The following is a 27,114-nucleotide window of genomic DNA, read 5'->3' as shown; positions in this document are numbered from 1 at the left end:
ACATTTTTGTGAGTTGCTCCACTCACTAAATTCCCCTAAAAGTAATAAAGTTTGCATAATGACGTGATCTCGCCAACTCTTTTCTTATTTATTGCAATTTTGCTTATAAAGGTATAGTTAAATCTCACTAGTGCTAGGATGCCTGGGTCGTTGACCCAAGGTTTTTGAGTTTATTATTTATTATTTCCAGTCTTTGGTTTCTTTGAATTCTGTCTTATGGTTTATGTCTCTGTCTTCTCTAGTTGCTCTGTCTCCCCTGTCAGCTGTATCCCCTTGTCTAGTTCGCGTCTCTGTGTATCCTTAGTTGCTATATCCCCGTGTCCAGCCAGTGTCTGTGTCTGCCCTGGTCCCACGTCTCTGTTCCCTCTGTTGTAGTGCCTGCATGTGAGTCTGTGTCTTTTGTTCAGTCGGTGATATGGGTTTCCTGTTTTACTTTGAAAGTCCATGTCTGATGTTAATGTGTCTGGTTTTGCTTCCCCTTGTCTCGTTAGGCCTGATTTGCCCCTGCTGTGTTTCCCTCCTGTTACCCATTCCCTGATTGCTCCCTCTGTGTATTTGAGCCCTGTGTTTCTTTGTGTCTGTGTCGCGATCTACTGTTTACCTAGCTGTGTGTTCTGTCAGTCCTCCGGTGTAAGTTTATTTTTATTTTTTCCAGTTATGTTATATTTTGAGTTTAACATTAAAGCTGTTTTGAGTTCACGACTGTCTCTGGAGTCTGCACCTTGGGTCCTATTCCTGTCTGCACACAGCCACTCATAACAACTAGAAGTTCATGCTGACAATTCCTTTGCATCTGTTGTCACTGCCGTGCATATACAAGTCTTATCTGTTGTCTTTTATCTTTTCATTGTGTTGGAACACAGCTGAAATTAGGAGACGGGGTTATGTTTATTAAATTTAACATTACTTGCCATTGGTGTCCAAGAAAACATTCTGCCTACTCAATACAAAAAATACTGAAGTCATAAAAGACAAATATATTTTAATTTAAAAGTTTCATAACTGGAAAAAAAACATGTTTCCTGCACTAGAGATTTAAAACTTTCCAGATCACACTGAACGACAGCGGGTAAACAGGTCTGAGTGACCACTGTTATCCTCGTTCCATGTTGACAATGCCTCCATTCATCACACATGAGGGGTGAGTGCTTTTGATAAGAATGGACATCATATGGAATAGCTTTAGCACTCACCAGCTGTGACCCCCAGTGGGGTCAGCTGTAGGAGATTTTGTCAGACAGCTGTCTCCGCCACCATCATTAAAACATCAAATCCAGGATGTCTTTTGGAAGAATGAAGCATCCATCCTTCCTGCTGTTGTTACAGAGACTTTAGAATCAATGTCTGGGTGCACTGACGCTGGTGTGACGTGGCCGCTCGACAGCTTGCTATGTTTTGTTGTTTGTGCCTGTTATTTGTAGGCTTACTGTACATCTGTTTGCACAGTGATGCTCAGAGCTCCAGTGGCTGCCTGAAAAGAAAATACGTCTGTAATCTTAAGTAGACTGCATGGATAAATTGCATAATCACAGTTAATCTAAAGAGTCAATGCACTTAGAGCTAAAACTAAAAAAAAATAACACTATAGTAGCCTAGAGTGGCTGCTGATTAAGTGTTATTCTTTAAGCCACCATTGCCAGCGGCATTTAAAATTTTTCAGTGAAAGTGTTGGTCTGATTGACTTGCTGCTTTTCAGAAGCATGGTTTGAGTTTGTGTATCATTGCAGGTCTCTCTGCCCACTTGTGTGGGTGTGAAGTCTGAGTGTGCGTGCTGCTGATGTCGTCAGTCTCTTTCAGTAACCACGTATCTTTGCGCACGCTGTCCGAGTGCGCTCTGCGTGTCTGCGTCCTTTAAATCAACAACAGGAGTGCTTAACTTAATGGGCCTTAAAACCTGCCGACTCACTAACCTTTTGGTTCGTAAATAAGAGACAGAGAGAGGATGACAAGCGGAGAGAAAGCGAGAGAGAGAGAGAAAGTTGTGTGTGGGAGAGGCAGAAAGAGAGAGAAAGGGAGAGAGTGAGATACGTAGGAGAGAGAAATGTGTTTCTGTGTGAGAGAAAAAGAAAGTGGAGGTGAGAAAGTGAAATAATGTGTAAGCACAATAAATAGATGTGTGTGTGTATGTGGAAATATCCAAATTCTGGGACATATTTGCATTACCGGGCACATAGTTACCATGGAAACATGCTGATGATGCACCAGGACATACAGTATGACTTGAAGACTTTTCATCTTTTCTGTTTTTTGGCCTCAAAATATACGCACTGGCAGCATGTCTGCTGCTTAGTGGTCACCGCTTCGGTTTTTCTGCACCACTTTTGCCCGAGATGATGTGTCAGTCACACAGCGCCATTAATTTTGCGACGTCCTCATTTGGATTTTGTGTTGTTGGCTTTCAGTACATCTCTCCCTGAGCTGTGTTTATGAGGTTCACCTGAATGCAAATGAATGAAAGGGGGTCATTTCCACCCACAGTCACATCCTTCCATATAAAGCCGGTGTTACATCATATTTCACAATGCTGCTGCTGTATAAAATCTTGAGCTCTCAAAAGACATATTATGATTGTCTTTTCTGTTTTTTTCTTTTTTCTTTTGGTGCAAACATCATGTACTCATGAAAAACTCACAATTTTCTTTACTTTCAGAACCAGAGTCACAGTCCATTCTTGAACTAGAACACTTGTGCGATATGCTTATGGGTACCTGAACATTTCAGGACTGAGCCACATTTAACTTAAAACATCACTACTGGAAAGTTTGTTTCTGCTTGTTGTGTTATGTCTATTCTCAATGCATCATGATGTCTGCTCCTGCACTTGTGACACTACGGCAAATGCTGTTTCAGTTTTATTTTATATTGACACACTTGAAGCCTGAATCATGAAAATACGAATAAATCATCAGAATGAACACAGCGCACTATTGCAAGCCTTATATGTAGACTCTTTAGCAAACTTTTATTTTAAGGAATGATATGGTTCCTTAAGATCTAGATTTAAATTGTCACACCTCACAAACATGTGGACATGGGAGGAAGAGTGCATGTATAATGGGAAAAGGATGTTGAAGATGGAGCTGCCAGGCAGGAGGAAAAGAGAAAGATCACAGAAAGGATTTGTGGATGTAGTGAAGGAGGACATGCAGGGGATTGGTGTGCCAGAAGAGGATGCTAGGGTTAGACTGAAATGGAAGCAGATGATGTGCAGTGGTGACCCCTGTGGCAGCCTGAAGAAAAAGAAGAAGAAGAAGACATGTCTTACATGTGTATAGATATAAATACAAACAAAACTGGCGAGGCTGTCTTGGCTCATAAAGAGATATACACCATAAATACCACAGAGTTCACCGAGTTTGTATCAGTGAAAATTCATGCATTTTAAAGCGGTGTTTTCATGTCAATATTATAAGCTTATTATAGTAACTCAACTGATAATTGATCAGCGGATTATTAGAGAGATTTCTGTTTGATGACGTGCTTTATGTCCATGGATGAAATATTACCTTTTTTAATCTTGATTTCATCTGGCTGAATAGATTTAGGATTAATTTTTAAAGTACTTCTTCAGGGTTTTTTTTGTCTTTTTAGTCAGCATGTCCTCTAGCTCAGCACACGCAGGCTACATTTGTTGAATGTGCTAGGAGGGGGGGGTTGGGATTGAAAACATGGTCATTGACCGTTTGCCTTTTATTGATAACAGATACCTGGTGCGGCTGCAAGTCGTTGCACACACCATTGTCCAACAAGGTCGCAAAGTTTAAATAAACATCTTTCATTGTTTTCCACCCCTCTCCTCTTTACACCTGTTTTCTTCCTTGTTTCTGTTCCCTCTATGCAGGAGACAGTAGAGTATGCCTTCCTCATCATTTTCACAATAGAGACATTTCTGAAGATTATTGCCTACGGTCTGGTGATGCACCAAAACTCCTACGTCAGAAACGGCTGGAACATGCTGGACTTTGTCATTGTCATTGTGGGGTGAGTTTACAGGTAGCACATAATGCAGGATATACGTACAAATACACATTTGCACACGCACACAATTCTTTTTACATAAGAAACCAATCATGCGCACATCTTCTACGCTCTCTTCCATGTACTTGAAAAAAGATGGTATAACACATATTTGTGCATTTGCGCAACTTAGCCCAACATCTGGCCTTCCGCTCTCTCAATCAAAAATGAATCATGACCTTTTAAATTCTGTCCTGTATCACTACAATAGTGATGTTTTGAGCACATGCACCAAAGTGCACACTCATACACGCACAAAGACACGAATATATGGCTTTGTATAGAGTGACGGTTTATCAGTAGACCACCTGGCTCCTGTGGGACTTCAATGTAAACTGTGATGAGGTGTGAAAAACTAAAGGTAAATATCCATAGACATATGTAAAGAGCACACACATAAACCATGCACACTTGCACAGGCAGGTGCTTGAACAGAGAGACAAGAACAAAGAGGACTCACGGCTTTGTTCATTGCTTTCTGACTCTTTTGCTTTTATCTTTTTCTGCTCTGTTTTCATCACATTGCCATTACTGCTTCTTCCCTTACATGCCTCTGCCTCACTTTCTCTATATTTTATCTCCCTCTCTCTCCCCCTCTCTCATCTCCAGGTTGTTCAGTGTGGTTCTGGAGATGATAACCAAAGATGCAGATTCTGGTGGTCAGTCTGGAGGCAAACCTGGAGGGTTTGACGTCAAGGCCCTCCGAGCCTTTCGCGTGCTACGACCCCTTCGCCTTGTCTCTGGAGTTCCCAGTGAGTAAACATAAAAATGTGGAATAAATGTACATGTTTTACGCCCTTAAGTCCAAACCAATTAATCTTCTCTTTATTTAAGCGCCCTATGAACTCACACAGGAGTTCTCAGCTAATTTCACAGTGACTGAGTTGAGATGAGTGTAGATAATGTATGCTTGGATGCACGTGATCCTGTCATGGCACTGAAACACACAATGGAAGTAGAAAAAACCCCAAAATCTCACAAAACACAATGGAAATATATTTGGGGACAAAATAATGGGACTAAACAGCTGCTGAAATTACAGAAATCAAAACATGTGAAGGATTGCTCTGAGACACATTAAAAAGAAGCGGAGGATTCATCGGTGTAGTGAGGGACAGATAGATACGTGTTTGCTATTGGAACCAGATGTTCACACCCACATAGTCTTGAGAAATGGGTGTACCCAGCAAACATAAAATACTGTATCCTCAAAAGCTGGATTGGTGTCACTTGCACATAATTAAAACACTAAAGACACAACAGATCACATGTTGACATGAGTCATGGACTCTGAGTAAGGAAGGAAACATCTGGCTTGTTATTGGTGCACATTTCAAAAGCCAGCATCTGTGTGCACGGGACACTTTTGTGATACACACATTAATGCGTACCGGTTTTGGAGCAAAGTATGGTATGGAGATGAAAAACGCTGTGCACATATGGGATGTGAAGAGTATGGCACTATAGTAATGGAATCTACATAATAGGATACGGAGGCAAGCATGGCCACGTCCCAACTTCCTACTGGCATAAAATTCAATGAAAAATTTAAAAAACAGTAGATTTGTTTGAACTATTTTCTCCTAAATGCATGACTACGGCGTGTTATTAGTCTAAATTATCATTAGGTGTGTTTAGTGAAAATGATCTGTTCTGAGTTAGCATGGTTCCACCTGCTCCAACTATTCATTTTATTCCACTTATCCAGTTTAGGGTCACAGTTGGGCTGGAGCCTATTCCAGCTGTTACAGGGCGAGAGGTGGGGTACACAGCTGACAGAGCCTCAGACCCTTTCATGTGCTGTTAGCATAAGTTAGCGTTTGCACTAGGGACATTTTCTTATTTCTTATTATAAGACACCTTTAACACATCTTCTTTTGTGCTTACCTAGCTTTGTCATCCAGTCTTATGAGTAGCCCAATTTTTCAGTGATTTCAAAGTTGTGTTTTATTACAATATGGAACTTATTGAATTAGGGGACCATGTATTTCACATTAACATTGTGTTGATATTTTCAGCCTGTTATGTTTTATTCAACCCGGTGTTTTGTGTGAAAAACACTTCTTTGCTGTCCCCAGGTTCTCTCTGTTATGTTATTAGATTTCTATTCCAGCTCAGCTGAATTGTCTCTGCAAAGACAGTCACTATGGCAACCTTAAAACACCCAAGTAAAGGGTATTTCAAGCAGCTGGAGTGTTTCTGGTCATTTGTCCTTGAGGCAAAACAGCAGTTCTCATATGTTTTAAATGCATTTGAAGGTAATTAACTGGCTTTTATTAGTCAGCATGGCCAAATATCAACTACTCTATGTTTTTCTCTGCAAACAAAGGTGACAGGTAAACATGGGCAGGATGCAGTTGAGAAGTAGGACATGGTGACCCTGACCGAGTCTGTTGTTTCTGGTGTCGTTATCGCATCAGCATTTGTAATAACAAGCCGTTAGAACTGCTATCAGATAATTATTTAAAATTCATTCAGTAATATTTAAATGCTTGTTTTTGATATAAAGCGCCTTGAGGCGACTGTTGTTGTGATTTGGCGCTATATAAATGAAATTGAATTGAACTGATATTGAATTAAAAGTTTTTAGTCATTCAGGATGGCAGGGATTATGCAGGAATAAATAAAACATCCTTAAGGAGTTTCACTGGATGCTTGTTAAAGTTTTTATGTAAGCAAGCAAGCTACCCAAAAATGTGTGATTATGCACTGAGATGTTGTAATCTTGATAGTATTGTTAACAAGGAAAAAAGAGCCATAAAATGAATCACAACATGCAGGAACGAGGTTTCTTATAGTAGCTGTATGAAAAGCACAAGACTAGCAAAAAAAAATAAAGATATGAAGATGAGCTGCAATCACAAAGTCAGTTACCCTACCATAGGTACTACATAGTACTTTGTAATATCACACAAATGATACATGTGTCTTTTGTCCTGTCTCCCTCCCCTCATGGCAGCAAACAGCTGCTCCTTCCTGAGACTGGTTCTGTTGGAGGGTTCTTCCTGTTAAATGGGAGCTTTTCCTTCCCACTGTCACCAAGTGCTTGCTCATAGGGGGGTCGTCTGATTGTTGAGCTTTTCTCTGAATTATTATAAGATTTTTATCTTACAATATAAAGGTGATATTAAGATGACTGTTGTTGTGATTTGGCTTTATATAAAATAAAAATGACTTGAACTGAAAATAAAAAGACCTTAAATTATATATTCTTTAGTCTTTATTTGGCTTATTGATCTCAATAATCCGCCTGTTTATGAAACAGCTCAAAACTTCTTTTAGTGGCCAAGGTAGGATGTGGGTAAAAGAATGATGGACTATTACAAAGTAGCAAGTGTATAAATTTTGATAAAGCACTATCTCACTGTCTCGCTAAGTGAAATATTCACTGTGTTGTATTAAACACTTTAAAATTAAATCACGGTGCTAGCAACAGTAAAGCAGCATGACCTGTGCTTTGACTTGCTAACTTTACTGTCTGCTATACCCACTCCAACCTTTTATTGACGTCCAGGCTGGGCCTACTGGAACATTTCTGTAGTCATTTCTGGAACTGTTATCACTAACTATTTAGTGAGGTTTTTGTTAGTTTGTGCTGTTGGGTTATTTGAGTATTGTATTCCTTCCACTGCCCTCCAAAGACACTTGACTGTTAGCAGTGCAAAGGTAGTTTACCAAAATAAAAATAAGATGGTTGGTTAAACATTAGCTCTTAGAAGTTTGTGTAGGTCCTATCATATTACCCAGTTTCTTTATCATTCATTATATACTTTTTTCCTTCAGTGTTTCTGTTTTCAGCACACATTTGACCTTAAATCAACACATGCCCTAATGTGTCTACATTCTTTGAGTTGCCATAGCAACGTAGCATTTGCTAGGTCTGAGGAAAAAAGTACCTCTGGGACAGATGAAGATGCATTGAGTTTCAGTTCTATACTGAAACTGAGTTTAACGTTTGTCTTGTCTTTGCAGTCTGATTTAGCTGGGATGTTTCAACCCGTTAGCTAGTAAAGCAGAGGATCTTTTGCTAGCTTTCATTCCTATCCACTGATATAATTAGACTTTTGTAAGAAATTGTGCATTTTTACAAATGTGTACATTTGCACTAATGTGAATACAGTGCTTGTGTGCAAGTTTCTGTATACCTATGTATTGTATAGCAAAACATACAGTAGGTTGCCTACGTGCCAGTTGCTAGCTAAACAAACTTTGACTGGAAAAGTGATTTTTTTTTTAAGCGTTTAGAGATTTTGTTCTGTAGCTGGTTATCAAAAAGAAATAAATGTAAACTCTTTTTATTAATCCAATAAAGTCTTGATGGTTAAATACAGTTCCACCTTCTTAATAAATTTGCAGGCTTTGTATTTTTTTGGACTGTTTGTCAAACAAAACGATCACTAACCCCACATTAGGAACTTCATCTTTCATTATTTCTTGTATTTTATTTATTGAAAATGCCTTAATACTGAGAAAATACTATAAGACAAATTGATAATGAAAATAAAAGTTATTTGCAGCTCTCACATTTATGTCTGTTTATTTTATATTTCCAAGATAGATTCTTTTAAGAATATTTAGTGAATAATAGGAAGAGACTCATGTTCATTTAGATGCAATGTTGTGGTATCAGTACGGATTTCAGCTGATTACTTTTTACAGTACCTTTCAACATCAAATGCCATGATTTACCATGTAAAGGGTTACCATTAGTGTTTGTTGGAGTCGTATTCATTATTTACAGTCTAATTAGGCCTTAATATTTTGGTCCTTTGTTTGCTTTCTTGCATAATCATTGTTATCATGGGCATTATATGATTGATAATCATATCATGGCTTGGTTAAATGATTGGGTAAATAATTTGTGTTTTTGTCTTTTTGCATCTGTCCCAATTCCCGCAGAGTAAAACTGATGCTTCTTCTGACTGACTTTAGCTTCTTTATATTTTTGCAGGTTTACAGGTGGTTTTAAATTCCATTATTAAAGCCATGGTTCCCTTGCTTCACATCGCTCTGCTGGTCCTCTTTGTCATTATTATCTATGCCATCATTGGCCTGGAGCTTTTTATTGGCAAAATGCATGCCACCTGTTACATGACAGAAACAGGTAAGGTATCTTCCTTTCTTGTCTGCTACTACACGTCTGCTTCACTTTCTACAGACACCTGTTAAAAGAGGGATTTGTACTCCATAATGTAATGTAAACAGGCATACACGTCACCTTAGAACAGACTCAGGATTCAATCCCTGTCCCTGAAAATGAATGGACACATGTACCTATGTGAATGGTGACAAGCCACTGAAAACAGGGCAGAACAGCAGATGGTGGATTAAATCCAGTGATTAAATGACTAATATCTAGCTATTATGTAAACATGCTTGACCTTTGCTTTACCATTACTCTTTGATGTCAGTGTATCAGAAAAAAAGGGACATGTTGATGGACATTAGCACATATGTACACAAAGACACATACATAAAACCACAGTTATAGTCTAAAATGGCTGACTGACGGGATTGAAGCAGCTTAAGTAACAGGGATTTGCTGCATTACGACAACTGTTATTGTGGCGTGTCACTCTCCCTCTCATACACCTTTCACGTAATCTCGCCTTCTTTCTCTCCCTTTCTTGCTTTCATCTGTTCTGTTTGCCTGGTGACTTCAGGAGAAGCACAGTAGGGTAAAGTCGAGAGGTCGCGACAGAGCAGGATTGAATCTCGCTTTAATCAAAGCCACTGTGTGTTCACCAGCCCTGAAAAATAGCATTTAGCATGTGTTTTTTTTTAGGTTTTTGGATAGGTCAGAGGGGCATGCATCCAAAAAAGGAAGAGGCCACATGTTTGAATTTGTGTGTGTAGAAGCACTGTGGTTATTTGATTAAAAAGGTGGAAAGTTTAACATGTGGGCTAATCTACAGTGAGTGAACTGTAAGCGTGGGGTGCTGGGGCAAACTGTAATTAATGTTAGTGTATAGCATAATTTTCTGCATTGCTCCTATGATGATGGAATAATGTCAGAATACTGAACAGTGAAATTTTAAAGTGTGACACAGAGGAATGCATGAATGGCTCTATGGATTCCTGATACCTATTTTATCATGGATATAGCTTAAACTTAACTTTATTATTATCTTTGCATGAAGTAATAATCCAATCATAATGTCAGAATCAAAGAAAATACAGTGATGGGGAACTCTTAAAAATAATGCTGGAGGAAAAAAACTCCACATTCTTGAAAATAGATAGATTATAACACACTAAGAATGAAGATGCAACATGAGATTTAAACTTGGACAAAGAACATACGTGAAATGATGTGACAAATAATTGAACAAGTTTTGCCTGGATGATCTAAAGTCGCTTTCATGTTGTTTCCATGTTGATTTACCTGTTTGTCTTTGTATCTCCAGGTGCCCTCGCAGAGGAAGAGCCGGCGCCATGTGCAATATCAGGGCATGGGCGTCATTGCCTTCTCAATGGTACAGTTTGCCGGGAGGGCTGGCAAGGCCCCAACAATGGCATCACCAACTTTGACAACTTTTTGTTTGCCATGCTCACTGTGTTCCAGTGCATCACCATGGAAGGCTGGACTGACGTTCTCTACTGGGTAAACCCAAATTTACAATGCTACTTGAAAATATAGTGCTGTGCAAAAGTCTTGAGCCACCCTGCATTTATTTATATGTTGTTTCCAGGGAGCCAGACTTTCTTGCAATTTATTAAGTGGTCTTGAGCAATAGTTCTCCAGGATTTCTCATGGTGTAGGATGTTGACTTTGGATACTGGCTGCTTTTCCAGTCATTATTCAGTCCACTCTTTGTACCTGGCTATTTTCAGTAGAATGTTATTTGTGTTTTTTAAGCTACTTAATGCTGACCTATGAATCATTCAGACATAAATAAAGACACATAGCTTCCTGGAAGAACCAGTGTTGTGTTAACATATTTAGACAACTAAGAGCCAATTTTAAATCTTATCTTTAGGGACTTTGTTACTAGCAGCCTATTGGGAAAAATGGTTTGTTTAGATTAATATACAAAAATACCAAATATTAGACAGTTTGACAGGCATAGTATTTGGAAAACAACAAAATGATTCCCAAAGTGCTATTAGCTGAAAACCTGGCATACATTGGCATGGTGTGTCTTGGTGAAACTGAACCGATCAACAGTATCTGAAAGTCATGTTCTTAAGAACAGGAAACAATCCTGTCACAGGACCTGAGAGATGCATCTGGCCTTTCACTTGATCCATCTACTGTTCCATTACTTAAGAATGGGAAACTTATAGAAAAGGCTGAGGTAACCCAAGTTACACAAGAAGACTGAAAATCAGTAACATCTCTTATGAAGTGCAAAATAATCATCAATATGCACTGAGGAGGTCAGGAAAGAGTGTCTACAGCCATTTGTAAAACATGGTGGAGGCTCTGTTATGGTTTGTGGATCTTGTCGAAATTGATGGAATTTTCAAGACAGAAAACTACCATCGGAGTTTTATGCAGGATGCAATTGCATCTGGAAAGCGTGCGACTGGAACTGGATTTTTTTTGTTTTAGCATGATAGTGATCCCAAACACACTGCAAATTCAATACAAGCATATCTGGATAGGAAAACACTATCAGTCATGGATCCCCAAAGCCCAAACCTCAACATTACTGAAACAGTGTTGGATCATCTTGACAGAGAACAGAAAAAAACGACAGGCAACATCCAACAAAGAGCTCTAAATGTCCTTCAAGGAGCCTGGAGAGCTATTCCTGCACACTAGTGAAATATATTACAAGAAAGCTGCCTAAGAGAGGTCAGGCGGCGTTGAAGAATAAAGATACCAAATACTGATTTCCAACTTTGTTAGAATTCCACAAACTCTATTTGTGCCTTATATCCTGTATTTCTCAAAGTTTGCACATGTTTGAAGAAAATGCTGGCTCAGGAGATTTACACAGCACTGTATGTATAATATTAAAGTAATAATAAGTGTAATAGGATTATGCATGGGTTTTTTTTAAACAAAGTTAATGTCATTTAAATTCCTTAAAAAAAGGAAAGTTGTTTTTTATAGCTCCTAACAAAAAAAGGGGATTCGCATGACAAACTATTGTTATATAGACAATGGAGCTATTGCTTAACAATGGAACATTAGTTACAAATGTGACAAAAGCAGTAAGACACCATTCAGAACCATGATTTTTCATGCAGGTTTGACCCCAGCAACACTTTTCCAAGCAAACTCATTTAAGCCTTTGTTTTTTTCTCTCTGTTTTGCAAATCCATGCTTTATGTGATTTTTTTTGTTGTTGTTGTTATTTTCTAAAAAAGTTTTCACAGCTAGAGTGTGCAACCCATTTTTAAAGGCTAACCTGAAACCCCCGGCTTCATATTAACACAAATCACCAACAGCTTTTAATTAGCCAAAATACTCAGCACTGATGATGAGTTTTCCTCACAATACACCCACGCCCTTTTATTGATGGAGACCCTCATCTATGAAATAATGAACCTCTTCACCTCCTTCTCGTTCGTCTTCTCAGACTCTCTCTCTCTGTCCCACACACTTTCATGCATGTATGTGTTACCATGGCAATCCCATGCTAATACTGCTGTTAAAGTGGTGGAAGGAAGGAGATTCAGCAAACCTAAAAGATGGAAAAAGAGATCATGGCAGGATAGATACGCAGATGTATAAATTAAAACTGACCTTGAGCCTTTCGTACTGATATAAGCCAAGTATAAATTTTTCTTCGGGGTGGGCGGTTCTGCGGCTGGAGTCAGGCACATCAGTGGGATTTTTTTCTTTAACGGGAAAATGACTATCAAAATAGAAGTGTAAACTGTAAACATTTACACTGACTGAGCAAAGAAAAGTGCCTACTGTGAAATGAGAGCTGTGTGAAATGTGATTATGAAAAAAGGGCAAACTTTTAGGTCCTGGTGTTGCCAGCAGCTCAGCTAAGAGGCACGTTGGATTTAGTGCGGTCATTTGGCACAGCCTCATTACTAACACTAATACAAGTACTCACTGTCATTCATAACTGACCCAGTTGTCTCTCACGTGGTTCCCTCTAGTGGTCACCCGTCCTGCTGCAGTTTTAGCTGTCGTTGAGTGACAAACCTCTTTCCTGCTCAAGGGATACTGTGGGCTTTGCACCTCCATGAGTTAATGATTTTTTTAAAATTAGAATTCAGTTTTTATTTCGAATAATTTAATCTATGTAAGCTGTAAGAATAACATTGCCATGTCTGAATTTAGAGTTAATTCAGTTAAATGTTCCTATTATCTCTTTCTGTGTAGATGAATGATGCAATGGGCTTTGAGCTGCCGTGGGTCTACTTTGTCAGCCTCGTCATCTTTGGATCCTTCTTTGTTCTTAACCTGGTTTTGGGTGTGCTGAGTGGGTATGTTTCATGTTTCTGTTTTGAATTGTTGTTTTAATAAAATGCCCTGTTGTGGGTGCTGAGAGTCTACTTGAAAGGAACATGCAATTTACAGTATGCGTGTAATATATCTATAAAACATATTCATAGATGGGGTATTTTGCTCATTTTGGTAATAATATAAAAATGTGATGCTGCGTGTGAATTCCACAAATAAGTTTAACCCTGCACATTTAACAAATGATAAGAAATTGTTTGTTGAGGTTATTAAGTTATCAGTTTTAGTGCAGCCTTAGTTTTAAGACTGCAGAGCGCTGCCATTCTGTACAGTGTTACGGTGACCCACGTTTGACATTATGCTTTCCCCTCTATAGAGAGTTCTCCAAAGAGCGAGAAAAGGCCAAGGCTCGAGGTGATTTCCAGAAGCTGCGTGAGAAGCAGCAGTTAGAAGAAGACCTGAAGGGCTACTTGGACTGGATCACCCAGGCAGAGGACATCGACCCTGAGAACGAGGAGGAGGGAGATGAGGAGGGCAAGCGTAACCGTGAGTTACCTGGATTTAATGTTTTTTTTTCTCTACTCTTGTCCAGCACTCTTGTCCAGCAGGCAAACAAAGAATGCAAACAGAACTGTGACTTACAAAGCCTTAACTTCTTCTGCCCTGAGATAATGCTGCACATTTCTTTGCCACTAAAACTGTTACAAGAGGAAGGAGAGACGGTCAATCTGTTATGCATCTAACTGGCAGTTCTCATGATCCTTTGCTTACTTTGACTTGAATGCGGCTCATTGTGGGAACATGACGTTGTTTTGAGACAGCTGCTTCCTTGCAATAATTTCTGGCATTTGATTAGTACAGTAAGTGAGGGGTGACTGCTTCTGTTTATTTGTGTTGACAAGGAGCACAAGGACTGAATTAGAATGAGGAAGCTCAGGCAGGGATTGCTTGAAGCATCTAAGATTTCACTAAAAATTGTATGATAATGCACCGAATGCGATCTAATACATGAATGTAAATCGTTTGTGAGTTCCTACATTTCTGCAAACATACTGTATGACCTACGACAATGACTCCTGAAGCCCCTGGTGGGCCACAAAGGTACTGCAAGTAGGCCTCAGTAATAACAGAAATTGATTAGTTTGAATACTCACAGGTTTGTACAGTTAAATTTTTATATACATGTATTTTTTTATATAAAAAATGAATTTAATTTGGTAATAGGAGATAGCTAGTTTGTGATATTACAAATTTTTCTGACACAAATTAATCAATCTAGATAAGGTTGTTTATGTTTTTTGAACACAAATTTAAAGGAACTATATCGCTTTCTCTTGTGTTTTGATTAGATTTAAGATGGATGGGCCCGTTGGGATTTTCTGGTTCTTAAGTGGGCGGCAGCAGTCCTGACTTTGGGGATGGCTGACTTACAACATGATCATGACAAGAAAGCCTAGTGTAACAAATGTGGGAAGATCAGTGTTTTCAGCTGCTCTCAGTCATTCATAGCACAGCAGAGAATGATTAAGCTATGACAGCCTCATAATTCCTTTAAGAAAATTAGAATAAAAAAACTTTGCTTTCAAATAGAAATGTGTTCTGCAACAATACGCTTCTTAACATCCACCTCCACCTCTGACACAGTTAAATACCTACATTTTTGCCTTTGTGTACGCAGTACGAATATCTCAGCCAGACATATTATGTGCCTTATAACCGCTGAATATTATCTTCCACATAATTAGTGTTAAATCACTACAGCAGTGAATCACAGCCTCTGAATTACCACCTACTTTTCAGATACGTTCACTTATAACAGTTTTGACCATTCATGGGTCTCTCCAGCCGGTCAGAGTAAACACCAGCGTTAGTTTAATCCATAACAAATGTAATGGAATCCTTATTACATGGACGTAATGCTTATATTAGCGTTCACTTAATCCTCACATTTATATACAACTGGTGGTATAAACACCCATCTTTGGCATGCTGGAGGATTTTATCTATGAAATCATAACCACTGTAGCAGTGCAGTTTGTGTGCTGCACTACACTTTCACACATGCGTGTCGTGAAATTAAATCTCTAGAATTTTCTTTGATGTGTCTTCAGATTTTCACAGCGCTGCACGTTCAATACCATGGCAAAAGCTGTGTGTTTTTCTTTGCTGTATTTCAATGTTTATATGGGTTGTAAATAAAAATGCATATATACTGTATTTTACTTTTATCTGGATTCCAAAAACTTAACTATTTCAGCTAATGTGATCTAACGCAACATATTGTGGATGGACTGTAACCATAATGTAATTCAGCTCCACGTTTGCCGTAATAAACAAGATTTTAACGTTGCTGGTTAGATTTGGTTACATTTGTAGACAATGTTACTTGGTTGCAGTAGCAATGACACAGAAAAAATACTGACAAGTAGTAACAAAAATATATTTTTCATTACAGGCACGCCCTGGAAAAATATTTAGCTGTAAGTTTTTCAGATTCAGAAAAAGCAGGAGTATCTGCGTAATTCTTAGATTTTAATAAAGAAGGCAAACAAAAAACAGGCAAACTTGATTTGCAGATTGACATTTGTATTCATGTGTATTTAGGCACTGTGACTGGTGGAGAAGCCAGTATGAACAACTTGAACAGTTAGTTCTGGTTTCTGACATTTGCTGTATATGGAATAAGTCGAATGAGCCATTAAATAATCTAATAGTCCAAAGTTGATGAACAGGAGAAATTTGGGCTTTTTTTTTTTGCATATGACATAGCATCCTGCCATCAGAGAGAGATGAATTTCCTTAGTTGTTTGCTCTACCTTAAACATTTACCTTTTTTGTGTGTTTATTTAATCATAGTATTTCTAATGTCTGGTATGAAAATTGGATGGCGCAGCGGCTCCGTGATTCTATTAACTGACAGTAGGAAGGCCATTTAAAATTATGTGTTGAATTCAGGGTTTTTCTTTTGTTATTTTGCAACAAATGTTGGGACTGAAGCTTGTGTCATTAGTAATTATACCATAATCCATCTGGATGTGCAGGGAAAAAATGTGGGCGTAACTGACATGAAAATACATCTGACCCGAGTTATAGCTAGACTGCCTCGTAACCATTCACAGAGCAGTCAGTGCGAATGTACCTGTCAGTTTTTATGTTCACCAGTAGTTGCCTTGCTTTTAGCCCTGCTGTCGATGTTATAGATGACGACGGACTAACTTTACTTCCTTGCAGTGTGTGTGCGCCTTCTAAAAACTGTCTGTAGACTGCTGTTAATACCTGTTTCACCCTTCTCTTCCCTTCGTTTCTTTACATCATTTTCTCTCTTTACCCACAATTGTTCTCTTCTCTGCTTTCTTCTACTCTTTTCCAAAGTCGTGTTTAATGTTGATTGTTTCTAGTGTTACAGTGTATTATATAGTTACTCTGTCCAGAATTTACAGAGCTAATGTTACAGCATGCAGTCTAACAGATAGTTGATTTTTATTGCTTTGTTTAATTTGTTTTTGCTTCATGTACTCAGCGGGACACTTTATAGTCATGGACAATCTTATGATGACACATTTAAAAAACGAATGTCCTTGACTGTCTTATTTATTTGCTGATATTAATACTAATACAAGTACATAATTTATGAGCTGATATATATCATAATTATGCCTTTATGTTCATCATGTTGTCTCTCTAAATGGTCTGATGTCTTCAAATCTACAAATTACTGTGAATTCCTCCTTATTTGGTCTTTTTACTCCTTACTGCCAGTCACTTTTGCCCAAGGAGCAATGATGAATTAATTATTACACACACAATTCATGCATAAATAAATGTAGTTAGTGTATTATTATTAGTAGTTAATCCACTAAATATAATTCAAGAATGTCCTGTATACTTTTCTGGACATGGTAGCTGTGCCAGTAGCTTGTATTGCAGCTGTCTCTTGCTGTACGTTCCTCTCTCTCTTGTTGTGCTATGTACTGACTCACTGCTTCCTCTGCTGTCTGGCTGTATGATCTGCATGTTGATAACACCAAGGGGTCACGCTGGCTGACCTTACTGAGAAGAAGAAAGGAAAGTTTGGCTGGTTCACTCAGTCCACAGAGACACAGGGTAAATGTGTGTGCGCGCGAGTGTCTGAAAGTCTGAATTTCCCCACACATCTTCACCAGGACGGTTCATCACCTGCATGTGCTTTGCTTATGCTTTGTGTGTGCTCTCGTATTTAAACACCCTTTCCTTTATTAGTCTGTTTCTGATCCTTACCATCTTCAACGCATACATGTTATTCTATTACTGCACTGGCATAACAGGACAGTCCAACTTCCAGTAAAATGCTTTAAAGATTTTGAATTTTACACCACATGAAAGGAAGGGAAAAAGAAAATGGAGTTTGACCCGTTTAGAGCAGTTTAGAGAAAAATTATATATTTTTATTTAACTGAAGAATTAGTAACACTGATATTCCTAATACCACCCACACACCACATTGAACATTGTTTTACATACATATGTGTGTGGGCGCATGTGAATGTAAGCCTAATTCACAATGCATACTTTAGTAAGTATAAAACCATCAAGATAACAACAATAAGCCTCACTTAAAATGATAAATATCCTGTGAAACTCTAAAAATATATGGCATTGCAAATAAATAATTTTATTAGTATATGCACCAACAAGCCTTAACTTTAAAATATATAACATAATTGAAAATGAGCTCCCTTAAAGTACTTAAAATGTAAATGTTGGCATTTTGTTGCCCAAAAATGTACTTACATGTATAATATGCGAGTGTTAAATGTCAGCAAAATTTATTTAGCTCATATTTACTGTATTGCCATGTAAGTATAGGGTATATTTATCTAATATTAATGTTGTTAGTTAATATTATAACTAGATTTTCAGTATTTTGGGTCAGAAGAAAAATACCTTAGCTACAAAATTATTAAAATTTAGTTCTAATCAACATCACCTATATGTTGTAAAATAAATTGTAAATTGAAGTTTTGTAAATAGTTATTTTAATGTTTACCATGAAAGTAAAACTGCAAAAAAATATACTTGTATATATTATAATGAGTAATAAATTAGTTATTACTCATTATTATTGTTAATAGTTATTTTTATTTTAATAGATTTAAGTGTATTTTTCTACAAAATAACTTTATTGTAATACATTGCTTATGTTATAATAGGTGATAAGAGAATCTAATTATTACTTTGATTTATTTACAAAGAATTATAGACATTAGTTTAAACTTTCCAATAACCATTAAGATATAACAGTTATCTAACAACACAGATAATTATCATACGCAACTGTAGAAACCAATTATTAGCACATTAGTGTACATTATGAATTATAATTTAATCTCTTAATAAACAATAACTTACCATTTTTTAATGGTGACTGAGGGAAAACATAGAATTTTATCTAGGACTGCCACATGGTTTTCTCATCATCATTATCATAATAATGGCATCTTCATCATCATCATCATCATCATCATCATCATATTGAGTCACGTTTTCAATTGCAACTATATTTTGTGCATGTACAGTAAATGTGAATTCTAATGTGTATACGTATGACATACCTGGACAAGAATAATTGATGCATTTGACTGCAGTGTTCATCTGAACACTGCAGTCAATGGTATTTCAAACCTCACCATGGAAAATGGATTTCCAGTTCCAGTCCAATAAATAATAATCTGTCAAATTTAGTTTGACTCTGGACTGGCAGCATGTATTCACTGTTACTAGATCTGTGCAAAAACCTTGAGCTTCATCTTTTTGCAGTGCTCACAAGCATTACAGCTGGTTTCACACTGTGAAACTCCAACATCCAGGGGTCAAACTTTGTCAGGCAGTCACTCCAGCATTTTTATCTGACACTTGCAGATTTTGCTGTTTCATTTAAAAAAAAAATTTCTGGTGGTTTGGCTTGGCCTTCCTAATAAAAAAAAGAGATCAATGGAGTCCATGTTAAATAATCACAAGCTGAAATCTGAACTCAAGATTATAATCTATTGTTTTACTGTAACGACTGATTAGAGTGTTTATTTGGGCTTTGTTCAGATTTTAAAATAAGTCACATTTATTTTGAAGGATATTTTATCACTCGAGAACCAAGCCAAATCAAAAATGCATGGATATCAATAAGAGAATCAGTCATAACATAACAGAAAGCCTGTGTAATAAACTTTTTCCATTAACGTGTCTTTACGTGTGTGTATTTGTATGTGTGTGTGTGCAACATGACAGCGAGCATACCCACAAGTGAGACAGAATCAGTGACCACAGACAATCACAACGGAGAGGAAGACAAATCGCCATGCTGTGGTCCACTGTGGTGAGTGCTGTATATGTTACTCAACACATTACACGTTTCACTCTAAAATTTTATTGACAGCTTAGGCTGTCTGGTAATTGACAGTCAGTAATATTAAAACTCGTTTGATTGGATTGCAGAGTGCACATTTGAACATTCTGTTACATTTAATTAAAAGTTGCTTCTTTTTATTCTCCCCAGTCAAAAAATTACTAAATCAAAGTGCAGGTTGGTACCCCGTTGTGGTGCTGCATGGTAGCTTTGTTCATCTTTTACTGGACTTGTCTCATCTTGCATGGTTGATTATGGCATCATGTTTTAATTGTTCAGACCGCTGATGTTATCATCTGTGGTTTTTTCCCCCTAAATGTAATCATTGTGTTTATGCACCTGAAACCTACCCTCTTTTCCTCCTAATCAACCTTTTCCCCTTTGGAATCATAATGAAGTTGCTTTTATTGTATTTCACCAATCAAATAATCCAATAAATAGCAATACAAAAAGCAAAAACCTAAACATGTGACACTCATCGCCTACAGCCGTCAGTGGCGTCGATGGAACCGTTTCTGCCGCAGGAAGTGTCGCGCAGCTGTGAAATCGGTGACCTTTTATTGGCTCGTCATCATCTTGGTGTTCCTCAACACTCTTACTATCTCGTCTGAGCACTACAACCAGCCAGACTGGCTGACTGAAGTACAGGGTATGTGCTTTGCTCTGTTTGTTCCATGCTATCCTAAAACGTGCATTTAGACGTTTTTATCCCGCTTTTTTCTCCAGATGTTGCCAACAAAGTTCTTCTGGCCTTGTTCACCTTGGAGATGCTGGTGAAAATGTACAGCTTGGGATTGCAGGCCTACTTTGTATCCCTGTTTAACCGCTTTGACTGTTTCGTGGTGTGTGGCGGCATCGTAGAGACCATCCTGGTGGAGTTAGCGATCATGTCTCCTTTGGGTATCTCTGTATTGCGCTGCGTACGCCTCCTTCGAATCTTCAAAGTCACACGGTGAGCAATTCCCGCACTAATACTACTACTGACAATGACAATAATATTAATAATACTAATGTTTATATAGCACCTTTATTAACAAGGTTTGTGCTGAACTGAACATAAGTCAAAGAAAAAAATAAAATAAAAGTCAAATTTTAAAAAAGTCACACAAAAGATGAGAATTCAAAAGTGCATGAGGTCTATGAAATGTCCCCTAATTACATTTAAAAACATAACATTTAAATATATTATAATATATTCATATATAGGTTCCAGCGCCCCAGCGACCCTGAAAAATATAGGCAGAAGAGAATGGATACATGGATGAATAATAATCTATTTAATACAGGCATCAGACCAGCAAACCTCCACTGGCACAGCCTGTTACAGACATGACCAGTAATCCATCAATGGGAATGTCTGAGATTTCTATTTAACACAGAGCAAAGACAAAACTATTAAATCTTAAAAAAAACAAAACAACAGAAAGTCATGTGATCTCTGGACATAAGATGTTTAAAACCCCGTCTTTTGATTCAAATATGGGGTTTTAAAATTTGTTTTTATATAATTTTTCATTTGGAGTGCATTGTAGTTTTTTTAAATTCCGTTTTCAGACTTATACACGTGAGCTTAGAGTGCAACTAACGTAAGCAACATTTAATCTCTCACTGACAGAAAAAAAGCCTTTTATTTTGTATAAAATGTATCACTTGTATGAAGCTCAGAAAATAAGGAAGTGCTTTCTCCCCGATTATTGCCAAAAGTGATCTGTTACATGAGAACACGTGAAAGATCTCGCTGTAAATCTTTCACATAAGGCTGATGACACTTATTTCAAACAAACCGAAGGATTCAGGCATCTGTGAGCATATTAACTGACTACAGCATGTCTGATACCAGCTGGCTAAGTTGAGCGTATTGACAAGACATAATCCCTTATTGTTTGTTTCTTCCTCAGTCACTGGGCATCTCTCAGTAACCTGGTGGCCTCTCTCCTCAACTCCATGAAGTCCATCGCATCCCTGTTGCTGCTGCTTTTCCTCTTTATCATTATCTTTTCCCTGCTTGGCATGCAGCTTTTTGGGGGAAAGTTTAACTTTGATGAAACTGTGACTAAAAGAAGCACTTTCGATAACTTCCCCCAGGCCCTTCTCACTGTTTTCCAGGTATCTGTTTGATTTCATTGTTTCAGTCAAAATTAAAGCTCGCTGTGAGCTAATTCAATGCTAATCTGTCAAAGCGTCTGTTTGTTGAGGTGCGATTTGCAAGAATCACAACATCCAATCTAAGTGTCTGCAGTGAGACAATAAATACAGTTTAAATTATTGTCTGGGCAAACAGAATAATTTTGGCGTCCTCTGCTCTACATTGTGTTCACCAGATCTTGACAGGAGAAGACTGGAACACAGTAATGTATGATGGCATCATGGCATACGGTGGTCCTGCCTCCTCTGGAATGGTCGTCTGCATTTACTTCATCATCCTCTTCATTTGTGGAAACTGTATCCTACTGCCTGCGAAGTGTGCACACATCCGTGTGAAAAAGTTGTTTTTAATCGGGGTGTTTAGTGTTTTCTCTCTAACTCAAATGATCAGACATCCTGCTAAATGTTTTCTTGGCCATCGCCGTTGACAACCTGGCAGATGCAGAGAGCCTCAACACAGCGCAGAAAGAGGAGGAAGAGGCAAAGAAGAGGAAGAATAGTGCCAGGTGAAGCTGTTTAATATTTTATATTTGAAGGTCTAGTGTTAAAGTCTTTTGTCACAGTCACTTAAAAAAAAAAAAGCGTTGTAAATCAGACCTTTTCATCTGTGCCCAACAGGGATGCAAGCGCTGATAAGAAGAGATGTGACATAGCAGAAAGCAAAGATGGCGAGACCAAGGTAAAAAAAAATCAGGATTTACATTATATTATCAAACTGCAGACATGCATATGTTAAATGGCAGCACTGATTTTATTAAAATCTCTCTTAAACCTGAATGATGAAGGTGCCGCTGGAGGGCTTGCAAGAGGAAAACAAAGAGTTGTATCCTTCCAGTGAGTCTCCAGGTAAACTGACTTGTTTTAACTGAGCAATACACATACAGTATACACACACACACACACACACACACACACACACACACACACACACACATATATATATATATATATATATATATATATATATATATATATATATATATATATATATACATACATACATACACACACAGACACTGTGAGCACTTTGAAGTCAAACACAACACAGCAGTTAGTGAAAGGGTGATTTGTTGATCAAATCAATTAAATAAACACTGTATTTTTGTTCATATATTATTGTGCAGTAGATATATTACATGTTGAATGCCGGATTTTGAATCTTCAGTTCATAAGTGTATCTTCTGTATGCTGGGATTTACAGTTAAAAATAATCTTGTATGTGAATTTTAAGTGATCTTTTAACTGAAATTCTTCATAAGGCATGGCAATAAATTGTATATTCAATGAAAAAATAGCAAAATGCGTAAAAATTAAAAGAAACATTTAAAAATTTGACTAAAACAAAACTTTGGCACCCATGTAAATTTGACATGCTTTGAGGATTTTCATGCTAGGATCATATCAGAAGGACTGTTTTAATATTTTCCAGTGTGTGATGATGGTACCGACAATGACGAGCTCCCAGAAGTCCCATCTGGGCCTCGGCCTCAGCGACTTTCTGAACTCACCATCAAAGAAAAGATTCCACCCATCCCCGAAGGCAGTGCCTTCTTCATTTTCAGCAGCACAAATCCGTGAGCCTCGTATATCAGACATATCAACACATTGGAGCATTAACCAGTCTAACTGCTCAGTGTGACAGATGTATTTGTAGACACTAAAAGAGTTCAAGCAGTCCCTCTCTTTACTGCTTTCTACTCTCTTTTTGTAGGTTTCGTGTATTCTGCCATAAGCTGATCAACCATCAGATCTTCACCAACCTCATCCTGGTCTTCATCATGCTCAGCTCTGTCTCACTGGCTGCCGAAGACCCCATCCGCAACTTCTCTGCTCGCAATATCGTATGTAAACAACCAATGAGTCTGGAAACTGTTTCCCTTTTTTACACGTCACAGTCGGAGTTCAGCTGTAATTTTGTAAATTATGTATTACCACATTTCATTTACTACGTTCCATTTTAATCTCCTGGTGTTGAAAATGTGCATTAAACACCCATCATTAAAGTTATAAGTAAAACGCATATTTTAACAAATCTAAAATTTTCCTTAAAAAATAACAAGTGACATATGAAATGACTGATTTGGCAATAACAGATTTTACAACTACTGCTATTTATTATTATGTTATTATGTTATTTAACCTTGTCTGTTTCTCACACAATTCATAAGATATTCTTAAAAGATAATTCAAAATGTCTTAAATTTGAGGAATTTTTGGCTCTGAAATTAAATGCAGTTGGGTAAAAAATAAAGTTTTTAGAGGACTCTTGTTTACCTGAAAAACGAAGTACAGCCTTACTGCTTACATAGGAATTAAGAGGGTAAGTAGCAGCAAGATGCTGCTAATCAAATGCACTTGATTAACTGTACATTAGCAAGTGTGAGCGCCTCTATAAAAGCAGAAGTTTTCTGGTCTGAAGCAATCAAATGTGTCTAAACACAATCCCATAGTCTTGCCAGGGGTGAACGTTTCAGCAGATTCTCCCTAAATTCAAACTGAGCATGCTCAGAGAAACTACACAAAATCTCTACAGGCCTCAGGTAGCATGTTAAATGTTAAAGTTCATGACAGCACAATTAGAAAAAGCCTGAACAGGTACGGCTTATTTGGAAAGGTTACCAGGAGAAAACTTTTCTGAAAAGAACCTGGCAACACAGCTTTGGTTTGCAAAGCTCCATCTGAACAAACCACAAGATTTCTGGAACACTCTATTCTAGAGTCAAATGTGACATATGTCAGCTAAAGCTTTGTCGAGACTGGGTCATGCAGCAGGACAGCGATCCAAGCACAGCAGCAGATCTGTAACAGAATGCCTGCAAAAGAAGCGAATCAAAGTGCCGTGATGACCCAAAGTCCAGGCCTCATTTTAATTTAAATGTTGTGCCGGGACCTTAAGACAGCTGTGCATAAAACCTCAAGAAACTGGAGCAGTGATGTAGTGATGTAGAGCAGAACAAAATTATTCCTCATGGTGATGTGACAGACTGATAATCCAGTCATACAGGAAGCAGTTACTTCAAGTTATTGCAGTAAAGGTGGTTCAACAAGTTACTGAATGAAAGTGTGTACTTAGTTTTTCAGAGGTCTGCATGGAGTCCCATCAAAAATTTATTTTCCACATGATTGTATCATCGTGTTAAACTGCCCACGAGCTGTGATTACATACAGTGCAGACTTTAGAAGCAGATAGTTCAGCAGGCTTCCCTTTGTGTCTGCAGCTACAGCATGTCACTGTAAGGAGTTTTAAATAGTCTGTTTGTGTTCACTCTGTACCAGTGCTGATTGCACTGGCACAACATGGCTTCTTCCAACACTAAAAAGAGACAATGGCCCAGCTTTGTTTGCATTCAGAATTTCAGAGAAGGAACATCACCGTTTCTTAACAAACAAGAATTTATTTGAGACTACGCACTAACGAGTGATTGGTCAGTTAAAGTATAACCTACTTAGTGCTTGGCTACACTAGTATCTGTTTCATCTGTGTTTAAACTTTGCAGTATTTACAGCTAAAAGTATTTAATAAATCTCTCACTGTGCTGTTGTCTTGGAATGACTTGAACTTGTGCATTGCCTTTTTCAGATACTTGGTTATTTTGACTATGCTTTCACCGCAATCTTTACTGTTGAGATCCTGTTGAAGGTAAATGTCCTTTGCGTGCTGTGTTGTGCTGTGCTGAGTAGAGCTGTAGTAACCCTGCGCGCTTATGTCACTCTGATTGCTTCCTCAGATCCTAGGCTATGCAGACTATGTCTTCACTAGTATGTTTACATTTGAGATCTTTATTAAGGTAAACAATTCAAACCGTTGCGTTTGCTCAGCAACAACCCACCACTTCCAAGCTTGCTGCACACATTCTTCCTCTCGTCATTTTTGTCTCTAAAGTCTGGTCAGAATGGCCGCCTGCTTGTCTTGTTCTCACAGCGCCGACATGTCAACGTGGAGCTCGTGCCTTTTCGTCAGAAATTTTTTTTGTCTGTCAGTCACTTTTCCATCACGGCCTACTTCCCCCTTTTAACCCTCGACAAGTTCATGGACCTTTGGCTCTCCAGAATACGACCGCTTGTATGGCTTTTCCCTAAAATTATGTTTTTACCATTTTTTTCTTTGATGACAAAAATGTATACTTTATTCATAGTTTTACAAAGGGATTGTTTTTAAAAGCACATCAGCAGATTAAAAAAAAGCAGTAAACATTAGAGTCCCGTGTTTTAAACAATTCATATCGTTTTATGTTTAATTACAATAACTAACAAAAATCCACCCAACGGGCAGTTTTTGCCAAGCCTGCAGCACTTTTTGCTTTGCTCACTTATGGGACAGACCTTATGTTATTTTATTTTGTTTTTCTGAATATCTTCGTTATACCACTGTACATAGTGAAATGACAAAAACTTGGTTAATTATTAAAACTTAACAGCAGAATGATGTATGTATGCATGTAACTAATACATATAACTATACATGTAATACATGTAAGTAATACATATACATATATATATATATATGTATATGTGTGTGTATGTATGTATTTATGTATTCTTCTTTTCCTTCTTCTCCTTTGCAAGCTACATAGAAACCCTGTCAGTTTTAAAGCTAACCTGTACATGTTTAACCTGAAAATGTAAACGTGACATGATTATTGATTTTTTTGGTCAATAATCTCAGTTTCAATTCACATCATAGGTGTGGATATAAATTTGCCCCGTGATCACTAAACCTCAAACTCCTGCCTCCATAGTACTTCCTTTATATTTTAAATGAATATGTATATCTACATAATGCAACACCCTAAAAACATTTTCAATTTTAAATAGAGCTTTACATCAAAATTAGCACTCTGCAATCAGAGTGGTAAGGGTTGCACAATTCTGATTGTCGTTAAAAATGTCCTCGCTTTTACTGGAGTGAATTGCTGTTTGTTCAGGTATATGTCTGTGATATTTAAGGACCTAATTTCAGAACTCTTCATTCAGTATTTAGAGGTGACTCAAACAAAACTCTGTCACATATACAGATACGCAGACCATTAAGTTACTTACATGGGACGTACTGAGAATGTAATATAATAGATTGAAATTAACATGATATATACAAAGATTTTAAATAACTAAACATCTATGAACATCTATAGTAATAGATGTTCATAGATGTTAAGGAGGAGCTGGGGTATGTGCATTCATATACTACAATCATTATAGT

The 27,114-nt window shown here is 37.7% G+C and overlaps 1 protein-coding gene across 13 annotated transcripts in view; it reads left to right on the top strand.

Moving 5' to 3' along the window:
- Positions 1 to 27,114, top strand: part of cacna1db (calcium channel, voltage-dependent, L type, alpha 1D subunit, b) — an 88,299-nt gene that overhangs the window by 29,067 nt on the left and 32,118 nt on the right. For 4 of the 13 annotated variants that reach the window (XM_026154060.2, XM_080294978.1, XM_026154057.2 and 1 more), the window contains exons 4-22: positions 3,842 to 3,981; positions 4,627 to 4,769; positions 8,969 to 9,121; positions 10,425 to 10,621; positions 13,310 to 13,413; positions 13,767 to 13,936; positions 17,420 to 17,494; positions 19,652 to 19,739; positions 19,920 to 19,946; positions 20,258 to 20,418; positions 20,496 to 20,721; positions 21,668 to 21,875; positions 22,091 to 22,211; positions 22,306 to 22,420; positions 22,533 to 22,593; positions 22,700 to 22,760; positions 23,344 to 23,488; positions 23,626 to 23,755; positions 25,495 to 25,554. In XM_026154060.2, the coding sequence (XP_026009845.1) occupies positions 3,842 to 3,981; positions 4,627 to 4,769; positions 8,969 to 9,121; positions 10,425 to 10,621; positions 13,310 to 13,413; positions 13,767 to 13,936; positions 17,420 to 17,494; positions 19,652 to 19,739; positions 19,920 to 19,946; positions 20,258 to 20,418; positions 20,496 to 20,721; positions 21,668 to 21,875; positions 22,091 to 22,211; positions 22,306 to 22,420; positions 22,533 to 22,593; positions 22,700 to 22,760; positions 23,344 to 23,488; positions 23,626 to 23,755; positions 25,495 to 25,554 (2,385 nt within the window). Of the gene's footprint in view, positions 1 to 3,841; positions 3,982 to 4,626; positions 4,770 to 8,968; positions 9,122 to 10,424; positions 10,622 to 13,309; positions 13,414 to 13,766; positions 13,937 to 17,419; positions 17,495 to 19,651; positions 19,740 to 19,919; positions 19,947 to 20,257; positions 20,419 to 20,495; positions 20,722 to 21,667; positions 21,876 to 22,090; positions 22,212 to 22,305; positions 22,421 to 22,532; positions 22,594 to 22,699; positions 22,761 to 23,343; positions 23,489 to 23,625; positions 23,756 to 25,494; positions 25,555 to 25,642; positions 25,703 to 27,114 lie in introns of all 13 variants that reach the window. The other 9 variants (XM_026154061.2, XM_026154058.2, XM_026154068.2 and 6 more) reach the window with 5 other exon arrangements.

Source organism: Astatotilapia calliptera, chromosome 20 (assembly GCF_964374335.1).
Source record: "Astatotilapia calliptera chromosome 20, fAstCal68.1, whole genome shotgun sequence".
NCBI classification, from domain to species: domain Eukaryota; kingdom Metazoa; phylum Chordata; class Actinopteri; order Cichliformes; family Cichlidae; genus Astatotilapia; species Astatotilapia calliptera.
This window is presented reverse-complemented; position numbering and strand designations above follow the sequence as displayed.